Consider the following 17,403-nt stretch of genomic DNA (forward strand, 5'->3'; position numbering starts at 1 on the left):
ATCAAAATTCCTTATCAATTAAAAATTGGAAGTTAAAAACTGAAGCTTGTATAAAGAAGAAAAATTAGGTGAGAATTTATTCAGAAAAATCTCCAAAGAAAACATCAATATGCAAATCCACATATAAATGTACTATTTTTGTACATCAAAACCAATTGCAAACAAAATGAAAAACCAACAAACTAGGAAGCACAGTCCGCTGTGAATGACAAAGTAATAATATACTAATCAGTAAGAAAAATTGTATACAGATCTCAGTATAAGAGCCAAGAACACAACAAACAAGAGAGGGGAAAAAAGGTTGAAGTACTCTATTAATCAAAGAAATTCCAGCTAAAAACACTAATAAGCACTCTCCCCACTTCTGGTGGTGGTGGAAGTTGGCTGTAAGCCTTCCAGAAATCGATTCAATAACAACTTAAAATCCCCCCAAATATACACATGCTTTTATCTGGGATGACACATCTAAGAATCTTTCCTAAAGAAATCATCAGCACTGCAGATGAAGATTTAGGAGCTAAAATAGCCAACGGAGAGTTACTGACAACGGCAAGAAAAGCTGGAACCATAAACAGATTCTTTCCTTTCCAGCAAACCCTCTGTCTATGAAGCACAGAATTTAGAAAATAAGAGGTCTGGCTTTTGATTTACAAGGAAACTCATTTTTTTCCCCTCAAGAAATGAACAATAGAATGCCACAGTCAGTTCTCTACCCTTCTCAAATCGATTATCTAATATTTAGGTCATCTCTAGCAAAACAGTGTCTTTTTGATCCCTCAGACTCACTATCTCCTAGGCAACTGATTGAATGAGGAAAAAATAAAGCTTCACTGAGAAATATATAATTTGTAAAGATGTGAATAAATGCAATAACACGTCTTGTCCCTCAGCTGGGCCGGGGTAGTGGCCGAGGATGGAAAAGAAAAGGAGGACAGACAGACAGACACAGTCAGATGACGCATTGTAACACGAATTTATGGGGCAATTGTTTTAAATAGTTTTACTGAGATCTAATTTGCATACCATAAAATTCACTCATTTTAAGTGCGCAGTCTGATGGGTTTTATGTATGTACAGAATTGTGCAACCACCATAACAGTCTAATTTTAGCACATTTCTGTCACCCCAAAAAGAAACCTCATGCCCATTAGCAGTCACTTTCTGTTCCCATACCCAGCTCTGGGCAAGTACTAACCTACCTTCTGTCTATAGGGATGTGTCTATTCTGGACATACATATAAATGGAATCATACAATATGTGATATTTCATATCTGGCTTCCTTCATTTAGCAGTGTTTTCAAGGCTCATTCATGTTGCAGTATGTATCAATACTTCATGCTTTTTATTGCCAAATAATATTTCATTGTAGAGATTAAACCACATTTTGTTCATCCATTTATCAGTTGATGGGCATCTGGGTTGTTTCCAATTTTTAGCTATTAGGAACAATGTTACTATGAACATTTGTATACATGTTTGTGTGTGGTTTTCGTTGGGTGTGATATACTGGGTCATATGGTAACCATACTTAAAATTTTCCAGAAATGCTACACTGTTTTCCAAAGCAGGGGTACCATTTTATAATCCAACCAGCAGTGTATAAGTTATTCATAGTATTCCCTTATAATTATTTTAATTTATCTAAGATGAATAGTGATGTCCCTTTTTTACTTCTTCATATTAGCAGTTTAAGTCTTCTTTCCTTTTTCTTGATCACTATAGCTAAACTTTATCAATTTTGTTGACCATTTCAAAGAGCCAACTTCTGGTTTCAATTATTTTCTGTATTGTTTTTCTAGTCTCATTCATTTATTTCCACTCTGAGCTTTATTGTTTCCTTTTTTCCACTTGCTTTGAGTTTAGTTTACCCTTCTTTTTCTAATTTCTTGGGGTAAACAGGTTATTGACAATCCCACTTCTAGCTTCTATTTCAAAGGAAAATTAAATCACTACCTCTAAGATATATCTGCACCCTGATGTCCACTGCAGCATTATTCACAATAGCCAAGACATGGAAATGACCTATGTGTACGTTGATGGAACAATGGATTTTTAAAAGTGATACAAACACAGGTGTGGGTGTGCAAACACGCTGAGGAATATTATACAGCCATAGAAATAAGGACAATGTGAATGAACCTTGAGGGCATTATGCTAAGTGAAGTAAGCCACAGAAAGACAAATCTTACATGTTCTTACCACTACACACAAAAAAAAGGTAATTAAGAGGTGAAGGATATATTAACTAACCTTATTGAGACAAGCATTTCACAATATGTATGTATATCAAATCATTATGTGGCACACCATAAACTTACACAATGTTATATATAGCTCAAAAAAGCTGGAAAAACAAGGTATTGATTTGCGATGTTTTCTTTGTGAATATAGCCACTTGCAGCTATAAATTTCACTCTAAGCACTGTTTTAGCTGCCTGTAATAAATTTTTGAATGCTGTGTTTTCATTTTTACTCGTTTTGAAGTATTTTAAAATTCCCTTGTGGATTCTTCTTTGACCCACTGGTTATTTAGGAGTATGTTGTTTAATTTCCATACATTTGTGAATTTCCCACAGGTCTGTTGTTGATTTCTAATTTCATTCCACTGTGGTTGGAGAATATACTTTGCATGATTTTAATCCTTTTAAAATTATTAAGAGTTATTTTATGGCCTACCATATAGTCTAAACTAGAGAGTGCTCTGTGTGCATCTGATCACTGGCCCCTTCATGGACACTTTATTAGTATTTTTCAGACATCAATAATTTCTTCCCAACACTCTGGGGCCCTACTAGCAGTTTATCACTTTTAATAACAACTACTATTATATTCAGTGAGTGATGCCCTACACTACTATTACCACCCTCTGCCCCCAAACTTCTCTTTCCTAATTTTTATCCTTATAATTTCCCTAAGGGAATTAACAAGAGTAGCTTCTCCTTATTTTACAGATTAGAAAACAAGATCATGAGACTTGCCCAAAGTCCCACAGAAACTCTGGGGTGTAGCAGAAGGGGTTCTGGACTCTGTCCCCAGCCATTCTTCCTGTAACAAGGCCCTGCTGTCACTGAGCTTACTGAGGTCTTCAGAGAAACATAAATGGAACAAGAAGTTCAGTCCCCCTGGAATGCACTTCCCCTACCACCTGCACACATACACACACCCAGGGAAACCTTCAAGCTGTCCTTTCCTTCCCTTTCTAGTTGCAGACAAAAGGGTGGCCCACCCAGTATTGCAGCTGGGCCCGCTGTCAGTCTGACCATGGCTTAGGAAGACAGGCCATGAAATGTCCTCATTGTTCAGGGCCTAGCAGTCCCAGAGCCTCACAAGCACAAAAAACCACAAGTCCAAAGACTGAACCGCGGCTGCAGATGGCATCGGAGGACCAGGCTGTGATGACAGACCAATACGACCAACCTGTGTAATTAAAAGAGAATGAGGAAGCTTCTGAAGAAAAGGTCCCCTTTCCAGGGCTTTCTCTACAAGTGAGGACAGCTGCTGTCCCAACACAAGACCTCCAACGAACTACTTTCAGTTAACCTATCAGCTCTCTTTTGAGAATAAGCTCCCTTTGGAAAGGAGGAGCCCATGTGGGCCTCAGCAAAGCACAGCACCGCAGATCAGAGGGGTGTCCTTTCAGGTCTGCTGAGCAGAGACTCCATGTCCTCATGCTTGGCATCTTGATAAATGGGTCCCTGAATCAGGCCAAATCCTGGGCCACTAACAGGGACCTCAGCCACCTCAGGAATTCTATGATTCTACAACAAGCCATGCAGGCTACATGGCTTATTCTCATGGCCCTATAGGTGGGTTCATTATCTGAACACAAAATGCCCACGTCTTTCACAAGGAGTGGGAAAGAATGAATAAAACTCTTTTTCATGTCCAATCAGGTTTTAATAGAGTCAAGAAAAACTAAGATTCCCTATATTTCTACTAAAGTGGATAGAAAAGACAATGGAAATGTTTTGACTATGGGGGACCACCGTTCAGTCACCATTATAAAATTCACCACTGGATGAGCAAGTTCCATCCTGACTCAAGTCCTGGGTAGACCTGGTCTCTTAGTTCACTGGCTCTGCCCTCTCAGCCCACTTTTCCTGCCAAAACCCAGCCCAGGGAGACACTCTTAGATACGAGGATGCAAAAAATGATCAAGAGAAAAAATTTTCAGCTTGTCACTTGAAAAACAACCAAAAAGGATAGCTTTCAAATTTTAGATTTCAGGAATGTTCTTGTAGCATCATCTAACTTGTTTACTCACAACCACGGGTTTGAGAAGTAACATCAGTCATTACTTTCAGTGCCAGCATCACCATCTACACTCACTCATTCTAACATAACCTGTCCAAGGTAGAATCTGAAGATGATGTGAGACATGCTTAGATAGTCCTTGCTTTGCATTTTAAAGCCCAGCACATCTCAAAGTGGAATCCTAACTAGTCTCCAGTAAAATGTGGTTCAGTGGTCAAAGAGAAGCAGGTTTCCTTATATAGGACATCTGAGAGCCTGCAAAATTATAATATGTTTATCAGTCTCTAACAGGGTCTTAGCACATGCATAGCTGAGGCTGAAAGTTATTTGTCCTGACAGACAACTTTCTCTCTTTATCTCCTTATCTCTCTCTCTTCATTCCCCATTTGAGAATAGTTTATAGGGCTACAATTCTGCATAACACGTGCTGGGAAATGCTGGTCTGCTTTCTATTCAAGCTTATTTGCATGGGCTCTTCTCTAGTGCATGGAAACATACAACACCAACCTCTTTTACAACATGCCTTATAAATATAAACTTGAGCACTGCTGCTGCTGCTGCTAAGTTGCTTCAGTCGTGTCTGACCCTGTGTGACCCCATAGACGGCAGCCCACCAGGCTCCCCCGTCCCTCGGATTCTCAAGGCAAGAAATGCATGAAAGTGAAAAGTGAAAGTGAAGTCACTCAGTCGTGTCCGACTCTTAGCGACCCCATGGACGGCAGCCTACTAGGCTCCTCCATCCACGGGATTTTCCAGGCAAGAGTACTGGAGTGGGGTGCCATTGCCTTCTCCGAACTTGAGCACACCAAGGTTCAACTCAGGACTTGTGAAAATAAGCACTACATACAATGGTGCAATGTGGCTGAACCCAACACTGTCCTTGGACCCTGGTATGTTGCATAAAGCTTATACAATTCCAGCATTCTGCACCATGTGAATCATAAACTCCTCTACAACATGAGACAACTTCAGTCATTCCCACTTATATAGACTCTCTGACTTTTAAAAGGTACCTAAGGCTTTATGCCAGCAACATAAAATACAAAATTAAAAAAAAAATCAAGTGAGATTCACAAGTGGTTATGCACTATGCAGTGTTTAGAACTCCAAATGCTTTTTCCCATAGAAACAAAGTCATAAGTGGTGATTAAGTTCCCAGACTAACCCACAATGTAGCTAAAACAAGGCACGCCTGCAATGTCATCAAGTAAAAAAAGTAAAACAATAAAATTAAAGAAGAAACAGATTCATTTATCAAGAACACTTATGCTCAGTGGTATATCCAGAGGAGCTTAGAGGGGCAGCCCCTTCCCAAACAGGAAGGGACTTCCTGTAGAGAACTGACAAATGATAATGAAGCCAGCAAGCTCACTTGGCTTTTTATTTCACTACCTGCTGACAATTGAAGAAAACATCAGTAATGAAATAGTACTCCTCTGAGTAAAACTGGGTTCAACAAGAAGTGAAGCAGCAGTTAGGAGTACTTGGAGCTATGAAGGTGGAGACCGTGGCTTACCCACATGGATTTTAGTGTAATTCTTTATTGTGTCCAAATTAGTATCTATACCTAGAGTCTTGCCTACAGGAGTCCTTTTTTTTTTTTTTAATGCTTATCAGCAATTATCCTGGTCGGTAGGGGTATAAGAGATGGAACAAGGACAGAGAAATAGATTGTATGAGTTCAATGAGTAAATATTAGAAGAGAAAGGAAAGGAGCCAAAGAGAACACGTGTATAATGTGAGAAGCCATGGGTCTGAGATGGAATTGCACAGACTGAGAACACTAAATCAGAGGAACCAAAGGCATCCTGCTCAAGATTCTCCCTGGGAGAAAGAAAAGGCGGGGAGGAGGAGGAGTTTCCTAGGAGAGCCAGCAGGTGGAGCCACCACCACAAAACCACTTCAGGGAGGGTCCTCTGGAAGGACTTGGGTTGAAGTCTCAACCATTGATTGTTCCATGGGACACTCATGACTCCACTGTTAATGTTTTATTCCCCAGGCACAGAGATAAAAAGGAGATAAATATAATAGAAGAAAAATTCTAAAAATAATTTTGTCAATGACTCGCACATTAAAAATGACAGAAAAAATGTGATAGCAACATCCTTCTAGAATGACTTCTTTCCACTCTTTTCATCACTAACCCTAGGCCCAGTAGGCAGTACTACAAAGATGACAAAATGGACAACAGCAACATACTCTAACACCAATTACTGGTCCTAACATGGGCTCCTAATAAAACGTGTCAGAAATGCAGCGAGGGACCAGTTACTGCATTAGACCTCTCCATGGCCCCTTTACTCTCAAACTTTCAAGAATGAAGGTCCATTGGGGCAAAAGAAAAGACCATAAATGCATATACAGACACATTCAGATAGACATATATATTACTGCATGACTATATATGATATTCATCTACATTCATTGCCAGGTGGCCAACTTTATTTTTGTCTTCCCATGGTGAAGTGACAGCCAAGAGCTTCCACACAATAGCAATGCCTTCTCTTAACCCTCACTAAAAGCCAGCAATTTAGGTAAAACAGATGATTTGGAAACTTGAAGAAAAATCTGACTCAATGCCCCCCATTTTTCTGATTCCTAGTTAACTGGAGGTAACTCATATTTGTTTCTCCAAAAAGAAATTTGAAAGGAAAAAAGTCTTGCTTCTAGAAACAAATCCCCAGATCTCATATCTACCTCAAACAACAAGGTACTGGAAAACCAAAGTAGTTAACATTTTCTTTATTAAGGACACACTTGTTCCATCCTTTGTTTACAGTTTCATTTCAAACAAAGAATCGATCCATGCACTGCCTCTGAGCCAACACAAGAGTTCCACACCAGAATGTGCACATTTACATACACACGCACACACTCACTCACGTTCTGATGAACAAGCCAATGGATACCTCAAGGATATTATTCAAAGTTGCTAAGTAAATGCTCAAGAAATGAAAGCTTGAACAAACATTCCCTTTTCATACAGTCACGGGAGGGAGGTCACTATGGCCAAACGTGTTTAGGGATTAGAATGACTAGTGCTGAAACTGAGAAGAAGAAACATAAACGGAAGGTGAAATTCTTCTGACAGCTACAGGCAGCAGACCAAAATGGAGAGACCTTCTGTGAGGCAAACACTGGGTCCATGTTACTCTGAGGGGCGTGTATGTAGCCCCATCCACACAGAAAATGAATTCTGGAGAATTTATGCACTAACTTTTAAAGCAACAGTGTGTCACCAGAGGCAGAGCAGCTGCTGGTCCCTCTGGCAAAGAACACTTTTGAATTAAACCTGTCTGAAGGACTAAATATACAAGAAACGAGCTTCAAACAGTCATGTGCTTCAAAGTCATAGCCACATTACCAACTTGGATAGCAACCCTCCCCCATCTCATCTTGAATCTTATCTCATAGCATCAGCACTATACCTGTTACATAACATCCTTTAAACCTTCAGATCTTTCCGTATTAATCTCTGGAAGGGGCAGTAAAATGCAAATGCATAACAAACCTTAAATAAAGATGGTAAAAGCAGTTTATCTTTCGGAAGGCAGATGCCAAAGTAGCAGAGCGACTTAAAAAGATGATTATAGAATACATTGTATATCAGGAGAGCATAACAATAATAATAATAGCAAAGAATAATAAATGTGCAAAATACAATAGAGACTTACCAAACACTGAATTCATGATAAACTGGAAATAGAAACAAGGACATATAAAGCTAACCAGAAACATGCGGAGTGGCTTCACATTCAGAATGACAGAAGTAAATAAGAGATATATCCCCACTGTGCCAGAAAAAAAGATATAAGAAATGTGCAGCACTTTCTTAACATTTCTCAAGTGACACGACAGACTGGAACTGCTTACTGGCAGGACCCGCTGGTATTTTTCTAGTCTTTCTCTCTGTCCCAGCACAAAACATGGGGCCAGGACCATAGTAGGCACACAGGAAACATGTGTTAGGGAATATCTGTTGGTATCCATCCCAAAGTGAGTAAAGAACAATGTCCAAAATTGCAGGCAGCAGGAGGTGTTCAGAGAGAGGCAGCCTCCCCATGAGGCTGCTAACGGTACAAAAACTGGGCAACAAGAACCCTGAAACAGAAGCTGAGCCTCACAGAGGCCAGCAGAGTACTGATTCCAAGCTGGACATTTAACCTATCACATGGATAAACCTCGATGAGAAACACTTATAAGGGTGAAACCAAAAGATTTTTAATTATATTCTACTTCAACTGGAAGAGTCCATATTCAAATGAACAAAATCCTCCTTGCTTATTTTCAAGGATATATTTATTATATTTGCTGTTAACTGTTAAAGCATCCATTCTGTTCAGTTATGGTTTTAAACTCAAGGTGTGAGTGTCTTTAAAAAATAAACTTCCATGTAGTAACGTTGAAATTTAGGAGGGCCCACTACTTTCCTATATGGGTTCTATGATGGAAGAAGCAAAAGAATAAGTCATTCTCAGAAGGAAACAATCTTTTTCTTTCTGGTTCATGAGAATGACATTTTACTCCAAGAAAAGGTTTTTCATTTTCTGACTGTAATTTGTTAATATTCTGGAGTCTGGGATAACTTTTGGATATACACCATCCATGCTTCAAGTTTACATAAAAAATGACCTCTCAGGCCTTGGGGAAGGTTTATTTAACCAGAAAGTTCCCTCACTGTGACTCAGGTAAAGCCCAGAGAAGTGGCCAAGGGTGAGAGCAGATACAACTGTCCTTAATAGTGCTAATGCCTGGAATATATAGCTAATGGTTGCCAGGACAATGGGATGATCTGTTTGCTCACTTGCTTGCTCTCTCTCTCTCAATTTCAGTCACATCTTTTACTTAAATAAAAAGCCCGGGGAGTCATTCCAGTACCTCCCCAAATCAACTCTGTAGAGCTTTGCAAAGGTTAAAGCTGAAAACTGAAACTAATCAGTCCCCAAACTCATGTTTCCATGGTCCTGGCCTTTTCTCAAGGCTATGAATAGCTCCCATGAAATGTAAAGTATCTTTTGACCTTCTGCAGGTGCCTTGGTGGGGGGCCAGTGAGCTCATCCCACACCGTGAGCTACTACAACCCATTTGCCCCTGCTGCGAAGTGAGGCACATCCCCAGTGCAAAAACTTCTGGACACAATATTTCTTCAGCTCAGTCTGTCTCAAGTTCAGGACTCAATAAAATGGTTACTTTCCATAGAAATAGACTTCAATCTTTATTAAACCATTGCTAAGCCTATATCAAATGATATAGCCCATATAAAGTAAACAATCATCTCACATTTGATAAAGATGAAGAAAAAGAATCTGTCACATCTTTAGGATATAGATATAGAATTTAATTCTGTCAAATTCACACAAGGTCCAAGGCTGAACCACAAGGTGGACTCATATACTAGAAGAAAAACTCCAAGTTAGTGAGTCCAAGTAGCCTGTTACTACACTCTGAAGGCAACTTCCTTCCATAACAACAGCAAAGGACAAAAACATCCAAGAGATTTCTAGGGACAAAGCTTGATGGAAACAAAGGGAAGGAGACTGGTCATTTACGATAACTCGTAAAACTTGAAAAAATTAGTTGGACGGAAGTGTTTACAAGTAACTAGAATCATCCCACAGATTTAGCCTCTGATCCTTGTTTTACGGGGAAAAAAAGTGGTTTTTCATTAATTTGGGGTGGGAAAAAATGTAGCTTTTGAGCTCAGCACAATGAACTATTTATCTGGCCTGACAAGGCCAATCAATCCAGCTCCCTGTTTATTATAAGGAGTAGTAGGATACTGTTAGCTTTGATGAGTGGGGGCAGGGCCAAAGACAGCCCTGATCCTGGTACACAATTCTTCCCTTCAACTGGAAATTTATGTTTGGCCCAGGTGACCTGGGGGTCAGTATGAAGCCTGGGATAGAATGAAGATGGTTTCTTATGTGTTTCATATTTACAGGACACCCCCATGTGCTAAGGTCTCAGAGTCAATGACAGATTCATTACATAGAATACCTAGGAGTAATAAAAAGTTGGTCATAATCAGGTGGAGGCTTAAACAGGGAATATTAAAGTCAGTAAGCCAGTTCTTTAAATGCCCTTTTCTGGTTAATGAAAAATTCTGTAGGGGACTTCAAAGGTCATATTTTTGTTGTAAAGAGACAATTATCTGAAAAGTTTAATTCTTTCATTGATTTAAAAGTTCTCAGGTAATTTTTATCAAATTCATCTGGATAATTACCTTAGTTCCTTAATTCCTTATCTTCTTAAATTAATGAATTACCTGAATTATCTTATTTACTTTACAAAAACAGAGCTGGCTGGAAGGGCCTTGCCAATGACGTCTGGGTATGCAATTCCTCAGCCCACCGACCCAAGCAGTATCAGGAGAAATGGGAGGGGCTCAGGTGAGCAAGGGAGGTTTGGGGGTACAGACCCACGCACGGAACTCTAGCTGTCCAAGTCCAATGAGCACAGGCCTCAGGAGTTCTGGAACCTACTTGCAAGAACGCAGGATGGGCTCTGGGCTATGGCTACAGTTTTAGAGCTAGACAGCCCAAATTCTTACAACGGGAAATCTCCATTGGCAGGATGGGTTTTTTAAAAAAAAGGAAAGAAAAAAAATCCTATAGCTGCTAACCAGTGTGGGCCGCCAGCCAATATTTCATCTGAATAATTCAAAAAAGGAAATGTAACCCAGGGCAGCTGGAGAGGGTAGAGGAAGAAGCAGGAAGGAAGAGAGACACAAAGCTGAGGTCTCAAGCACTATGATCAATGGACAGTTTATTGGACAAAGTCTTACAACATCTACATTTGATGAAAGATTAGCTGTTCTTGCCCATGGTTATGCAAACTTGCCTTCTTTTTTCTTTTTAATGGAACCCTTTGCTAATACATTTCTGGGTCCTGCTTTTTGACCGGTTCTATGTTTCTCTTTAAGGAAGTAATAAGCCCCTGAAAAGGCTGCCTCTGAAAGTTAAGCTACCTCAGGTATGATCAGTGTGTGCCTGGGCTGGTCCAATGGGGCGGGTGGGCATGGGAGAAACTAAGGCAAATCAGTTTCCATTTTAGTATAAAATTGAGTCAGGTCACCTGTGCCATCTTATAGAATCTCTCCTACCATTTTAAACAACAAGGTCACAAAGCGTGGACAGGGGAGAAAACAAAACTCCAACCAGCTGATACCTGGAAAATCCACCAAGGTGGAGACAAGATGGTGAAAGGTTTTCTGGTTACACAGAAGTCTGAATGAGCTGCATCTCTGTAAGTCCTGCCTCCTAAACTGAGAGACAAGGCCTGTGTTTGGGAGCCCAGCAGTCAGAGAAAGAGCCTGCTGAAGTCTGCCCTTAAATTAAGAAGAGAGCGTGGCCAGACATGCTCGGCTTAGCCAGCACCATAGCATTCTCTGAAGTCACCTGTCATCCATAAAAATAGACACAAAAGAGAAAGCTAAAGTCCTAGAAAAATAATCATTTAGAAATTTAGTCTACTTCACCACTGTAAAAAAAAATTTCATTAGTTTCCTTTGGTATGGTTATTGTATCGTTACTTGCCATATATGAGTGTGTGTGCACCCAAAATGTATACAAAAACCAATGCCATTCAATTTTCCAGCAATTCAGACTTTGATCCAGTTCACCCAGCAGTTATCAGTTTGGGTTTGTGTGTGGGGAGAGAGCTCTCTCTCCTTTGCCATACCTCTCTTGTTGGTTCTTAGAATTGTTTCAGAAGACAGCAAAGCATTTCCACTGGACACTTCGTGCATGGGCTTTTCTGGAGCTTTGCTGGAGAGAGGCTCTTTCTTCATTTCCTTCTTTATTTCCTATGAGGATAAAGAAAAGGAAAACAGGATTGTAGTTTAACATTTCCAAATGTCTCTATTTTAAGCTTCAGCTTTCTGGAATGCACTACAGTGACCTCAACTCAGCACATTTTAGAAACACCATTTCCTATGTGTTTGTTGTTTGTTTTCCTTACATTTAGTAGAGAAGCACCTGGTCCTATAAAACAGAATAATGTCCAATACAGTGACGCAATCTTCTGTGACTATGGTCAAGTGATCATAAAGGCCACCAAACAACTCTAAGGGACAGCCTGTTCTACTTTTTGAACAATGACAAGCTTTGGCCAAGCACAGTCACCCCTCAAAAGCTTTCTATTCTTCCAACAGGGGTTTAAAGAAGTATATTCCAAAATCACCACTGCACTCACAGTTACGCTAAACCCAAAAGAAGACTTAAGTTCATTTACAGTTACCAAGTTCTTCTGGCTTTTTAATCCTTAACCGAGAAAAATACAGAGATAACAAACTAAAATAAAGACTATCGTTCTAAGCCAGAGGTCGGCAAACTAAGCCACCATGTGTTTTTGTAAATAAAGTTTCATTATAATACAAGCCCATTCATTTCATTTAGGTATTTTCTATGGCTGTTCTGATGCTGCAACAGCAGAGTTGAGGAGTTGGAACAGAAATTCAAGCCCAAAATACCTGACACACAAAGTTTACATGAGGTAGTCTCTTATCAAAGCTCCATTAAGATCTGGATTTTTAAAACCTGATGCCTGATACAATCATTTCAAATTACTTAATAATTTACATAATTATGTTCAAAAGCATTAAAAGTCAGAAATGATAGTAACTCACAAGCTGCAGATCTGGGCTGGGGTTCTGGGCTTGTCTGGACCCAGGATCACATTGACTTGGGAAGAAGGGAAAGCTAAGCGCCTGGAGTCAAAGCATACCTGGGTGTCAGGAAGGGCTCAAAGAGGAAAGATGTGTTCTTTAGAAAGAGGCTGGGGCAAGAACTGGGCCTGGGTCCTTCAATGAATGAACAGGAAGATGGAAAATTTGGTGGGAGGCCACACTTTGGCCTGGGCAGAGGTAGAAAGAACAGAACAAAAGCTTGTCAAAACATAGCCACTGCCTAGCAGCTTCCTACACACCCAAGTGTTAGTTACTGTATCCAATTCCCCGATTGCTGGCCTTGTTCACAACAGCCTCGCCCTCTTCTCCCTCACCAGGGCCCCACCGGAAACCAGCAACTGTGGCTGGTGCTCTGCTAGGTTGAGAGTTTCAGCTGGCACACCAGGCCAACACAGCATAAAGCTGTGGGCATGCGCGTGCATGTATACGCACTCCCACCTCAGCAGCCCAGCACCTGCTAGAACAGCAGTTGCTGGGGGTTTGTGCAGCTTCACAGGCAGATGGCATCAGGGGACAATCTGCAAACACTGCCAGCCTGAGTTGCATGAAAGGATGCTTTCTTAGTGATGGCTGCCAGCCTGCTATGGCTCTAGAAATACAGAAAAGCAGCCACTGTGGGGTCTTCTTCCCCAGTGGCTGCTTCTTTGGGGGTAGAAGAGTTGCTTAAACATCACTCTCCACTGTAGGGTGGGTATGACCATGCAAACACCAATTTCCCAACTGGACACAACATAATGCAGTGGTGCAACATCCAGTTTTGCCAAGGAGTTATTCAGAGAAACGCAGCGGGCTGTGGGTGACGTGCTGAGTACTTGCTTAGCACTAACCACTAATGGCATGCAGCTGGGGAAGGATGAAGGGGCTGCAAATATTTGAAAAATTGGGTTGGTCACTGGGGAAAGCCTCAGAAGCCATGGTTGTCAAGAATGTTCACACCCAAGGCTTCAGAGCAGCACCTAATGAGCTTTGAAGGACTGATCTGATGAAGCAGGTGCTTAAGGGCTGAGAAACCAGCAACAGGGGAGGATCTGGTTCATAAGTTTCAGATTCTGTGCCCCACACCAATGATTGTTCACATTTGCCAGATACATAAGCCTAATGATGACACAATTCCTTAAGTTGCTTCTTATATGGAAGCAAGGAGACAAAACCAAAAATATGTCTTGCCCTTTTCCAAAGAAACCAACCAGACACGCAACCATGGCAGTGCATCCTACAGACTCTCCACTGGCCCAACAACCAGGTTCATCCAGGCTCAGTGTAACCTCACCAAAACCAAATATCTTCCCTCCAATCTGCCCCTTCTCTGGGAGCAACAGGAGCTATACTGCTTGATAGCTCATCATCTGCACACTTACACAGGCTGGAAGACTCAGCGTTAACCCTTGAATCTAACCAGCCACCCAGTTGGGCTCTATCTACTTCCTTAATCTATTTATCTCCTTCCTCCCATACTGCCTTAAAAACATGAGTATCAGGCAAAGAACTTGAACAGACATTTCTCCAAAGAAAATATACAAATGGCCAATAAGAACACGACAAGATGCTCCACATCATTATTCACTAGGAAAACTTAAATCAACACCAAAATGATATACCCTTTCATTCCTACCAAGATGGCTAGATTTTTTCTTTTTTTTTTTGTAAAGGAATACAAGTGCTGATGAGGACGTGGAAAAACTGGAATCCTTGTACACTGCTGGTGAGAATGCAAAATGGAGCAGTCACTGTGGAAAACAGTATGGTGGTTTCTCAAAAAGTTAAACATGAAATTACCATATGATCCAGCAATTCCACTTTCAGGTAATATACCCCAAAGAGTTGAAAGCAGGGACCTAAACAGATACTTGTATGCCAATGTCTGCTGCAACATTATTCACAAAAGCCGAAAAGCAGAAACAACACAAGAGTCCATCAGCAGGCAAACAGATAAACAAGATCTGGCACGCACATACAATAGAATATTGCTCAGCCTTAAAAAGGAATACAATTTTGATACATGCTACAACATGAATGAACCTAGAAAACATCATGCTAAGTGAAAGAAAGTGAAAGAAAGTGAAATTGAAGTCTCTTAGTTGTGTCCGACTCTTTGCGAACCCATGGACTGTAGCCTACCAGGCTCCTCGGTCCGTGGGATTTTCCAGGCAAGAGTACTGGAGTGGGTTGCCATTTCCCAGACACAAAAGGACAAAAACGATCTGATTCCATGTATATGGGACATCTAGAATAGGCAAACTCAGAGACAGAAACTGACTAGAGGTTACCAGGGAGTAATGGGATGGGAGGACAAGAGTTAATGTTTCACGGTTACAGAGTTTCTGTTTGGGGTGATGAAAGTTTGGAAACAGACAGTGGTGATGGTTGCGTAAAATTGTGAATACAATGAATGCCACTGAATTGTACTTCTAAATGGCTAAAATGGCAACTTTTTGTGTTATTTTTTTTTTACCCACAATAAAAAATACACATGAATACCATCTTACATTTGAGAGTTTACCTTGTACCAAAGCTTCCTCTAAGAGCTGCACCGGGATCGCAACTTTTAACATGCAGAACAGCCCTATTCACTGATGCGCATGCCAAGTCACAGAGAGCTGAGGAAGCCCATCCGAGGTCAAAGGAGACACCAGAACTGGAACTCAATGGCTAGCTTCAGAGCTTGCCTCTTAGCCACTCTCCCCCAAATGCCACCTGCCTCCAGTCCGCCCTCCCTGCTTCACCTCCACACTGCCCCAAGGGACGCTCTCCTAAAGCTACTGTTCACTCTTGCCACTCTCCTCCTCAAAGCCTCCAATTACTCCCAAAAGACCACAGGGAAAGCTCTTGCCTTCAAAAACTTTTCCAATTGCACAGCAAGCCACACGTCCCTGTGTGCTCACTTCTGGCTCAACCTATCTGACGTATGTGCTGACCCCAGGCACCAACTACCGGGCACATGCAAGGGCGGGGGCGGTGCACCCTTTGAACACCCTGACATTCACAGATGTCTGATGTCATGGACCCCTATCAGGGGGGCTCCAGAAATAGGTGACGATGCTGGCAATGACACAGCCTTACACTGGCAAGGGTTTATATAAATTAAAGTGCTGTAACTTTTTTTTTTCACTTGCTCCTCACAATAACACTGTCATTTTGTTACTGAAAAAAAAATCCTGATTTTTCTAGACTGATATATTTTTGCACACAAGAATCATGAGACCCAGTTAGGGAGGATGCAAGACCATCAAAAGGCTATGAGGCTAGTGTGGGGCAGGGAGGGCAGTGGAACCCAGCTTCGGGCCTTCCAGGCAGACCTCTCCTGCTACACCTCACTTCCCCCGAAGAAACAGTGTCCTGGCTACAGTGCGTGCATGCTAAGTTGTGTCAGTTGTGTCTGACTCTGTGAGATCCTATAGACTGTGGTCAGCCAGGCTCCTCTGCCCATGGGATTTCCCAAGCAAGAATACTGGAGTGGATTGCCATGCACTCCTCCAGGGGATCTTTCCAACCCAGGATCTCTTATGTCTCCTGCATTGGCAGGTGGATTCTTTACCTTGAGTGCCACCTGGGAAGCTCCCTGACTATACTATTGCTATTGCTAAGTCAATTCAGTCGTGTCCGACTGTGTGTGACCCCATAGACGGCAGCCCACCAGGCTTCCCCATCCCTGGGATTCTCCAGGCAAGAACACTGGAGTGGGTTGCCATTTCCTTCTCCAAATGCGTGAAAGTGAAGTCGCTCAGTCGTATCCGACCCTCAGCGACCCCATGGACTGCAGCCTTCCAGGCTCCTCTGTCCATGGGATTTTCCAGGCAAGAGTACTGGAGTGGGGTGCCAATGCCTTCTCCCTCTGACTATACTGGAGAGACTCAAATCACCCCAGCCATGGCTCCAGTGGAAAACTTCACTTTCCTCCACACCTGAAGAATCTAATACTGCTTTATCCCTAAGCCCACAAATACTAGGGCTGGAATCCTTGAAGACTCTTTATCATCCACACAAATAGTTCTTTGCTGCAGAAGAGGGTGGACCTGACTGACAGTGGAATAACCCCTGCTTGTCTACAGCTGCCAGGATCCCTGAACCTGGAGCTCTCCGAGGTTCTGATCCAAGTCGGAGGGTGCCAGATTTCCTGGGTATGAGCATTCCGAGCCCCCAACCCTCAGTCTCAGCTTTCTAATGACGAGGCCTAAGTTATTAATCCATTTATTGAGAACCTGGATCCTACTCTCTCAGTGGTAGAGAACACACCCTGGGTCAAAATTGTGGGTCACGGGAGCTTACAGAAATTCATACATGCCCACAAATATAAATCAGCAATGATTCTGCTTGCTTTAAAACACAACAGAATAGTCAGGGTATCCACTATCCTAAACGTTTTTAGGAGGTAAAGGAAACCCAGTTTCTCTCTTCTCAAATCTGAAGCCTTAACAACAGAAACTCTGCTTGGACAGCAAAATTGAGGCCATCAATAAACTAT

The 17,403-nt window shown here is 41.6% G+C and overlaps 1 protein-coding gene across 8 annotated transcripts in view; it reads right to left on the minus strand.

The window, feature by feature from the left end:
• The window catches only part of SH3KBP1 (SH3 domain containing kinase binding protein 1), a 333,390-nt gene that overhangs the window by 192,955 nt on the left and 123,032 nt on the right, over positions 1–17,403 (minus strand). For all 8 annotated transcript variants that reach the window (XM_027533395.1, XM_027533394.1, XM_027533396.1 and 5 more), the window contains one exon: positions 11,936–12,059. In XM_027533395.1, coding sequence (XP_027389196.1) covers positions 11,936–12,059 — 124 coding nt within the window. The remainder of the gene's footprint in view (positions 1–11,935; positions 12,060–17,403) is intronic.

The sequence above is a fragment of the Bos indicus x Bos taurus genome, chromosome X (assembly GCF_003369695.1).
Source record: "Bos indicus x Bos taurus breed Angus x Brahman F1 hybrid chromosome X, Bos_hybrid_MaternalHap_v2.0, whole genome shotgun sequence".
Lineage (NCBI taxonomy): Eukaryota > Metazoa > Chordata > Mammalia > Artiodactyla > Bovidae > Bos > Bos indicus x Bos taurus.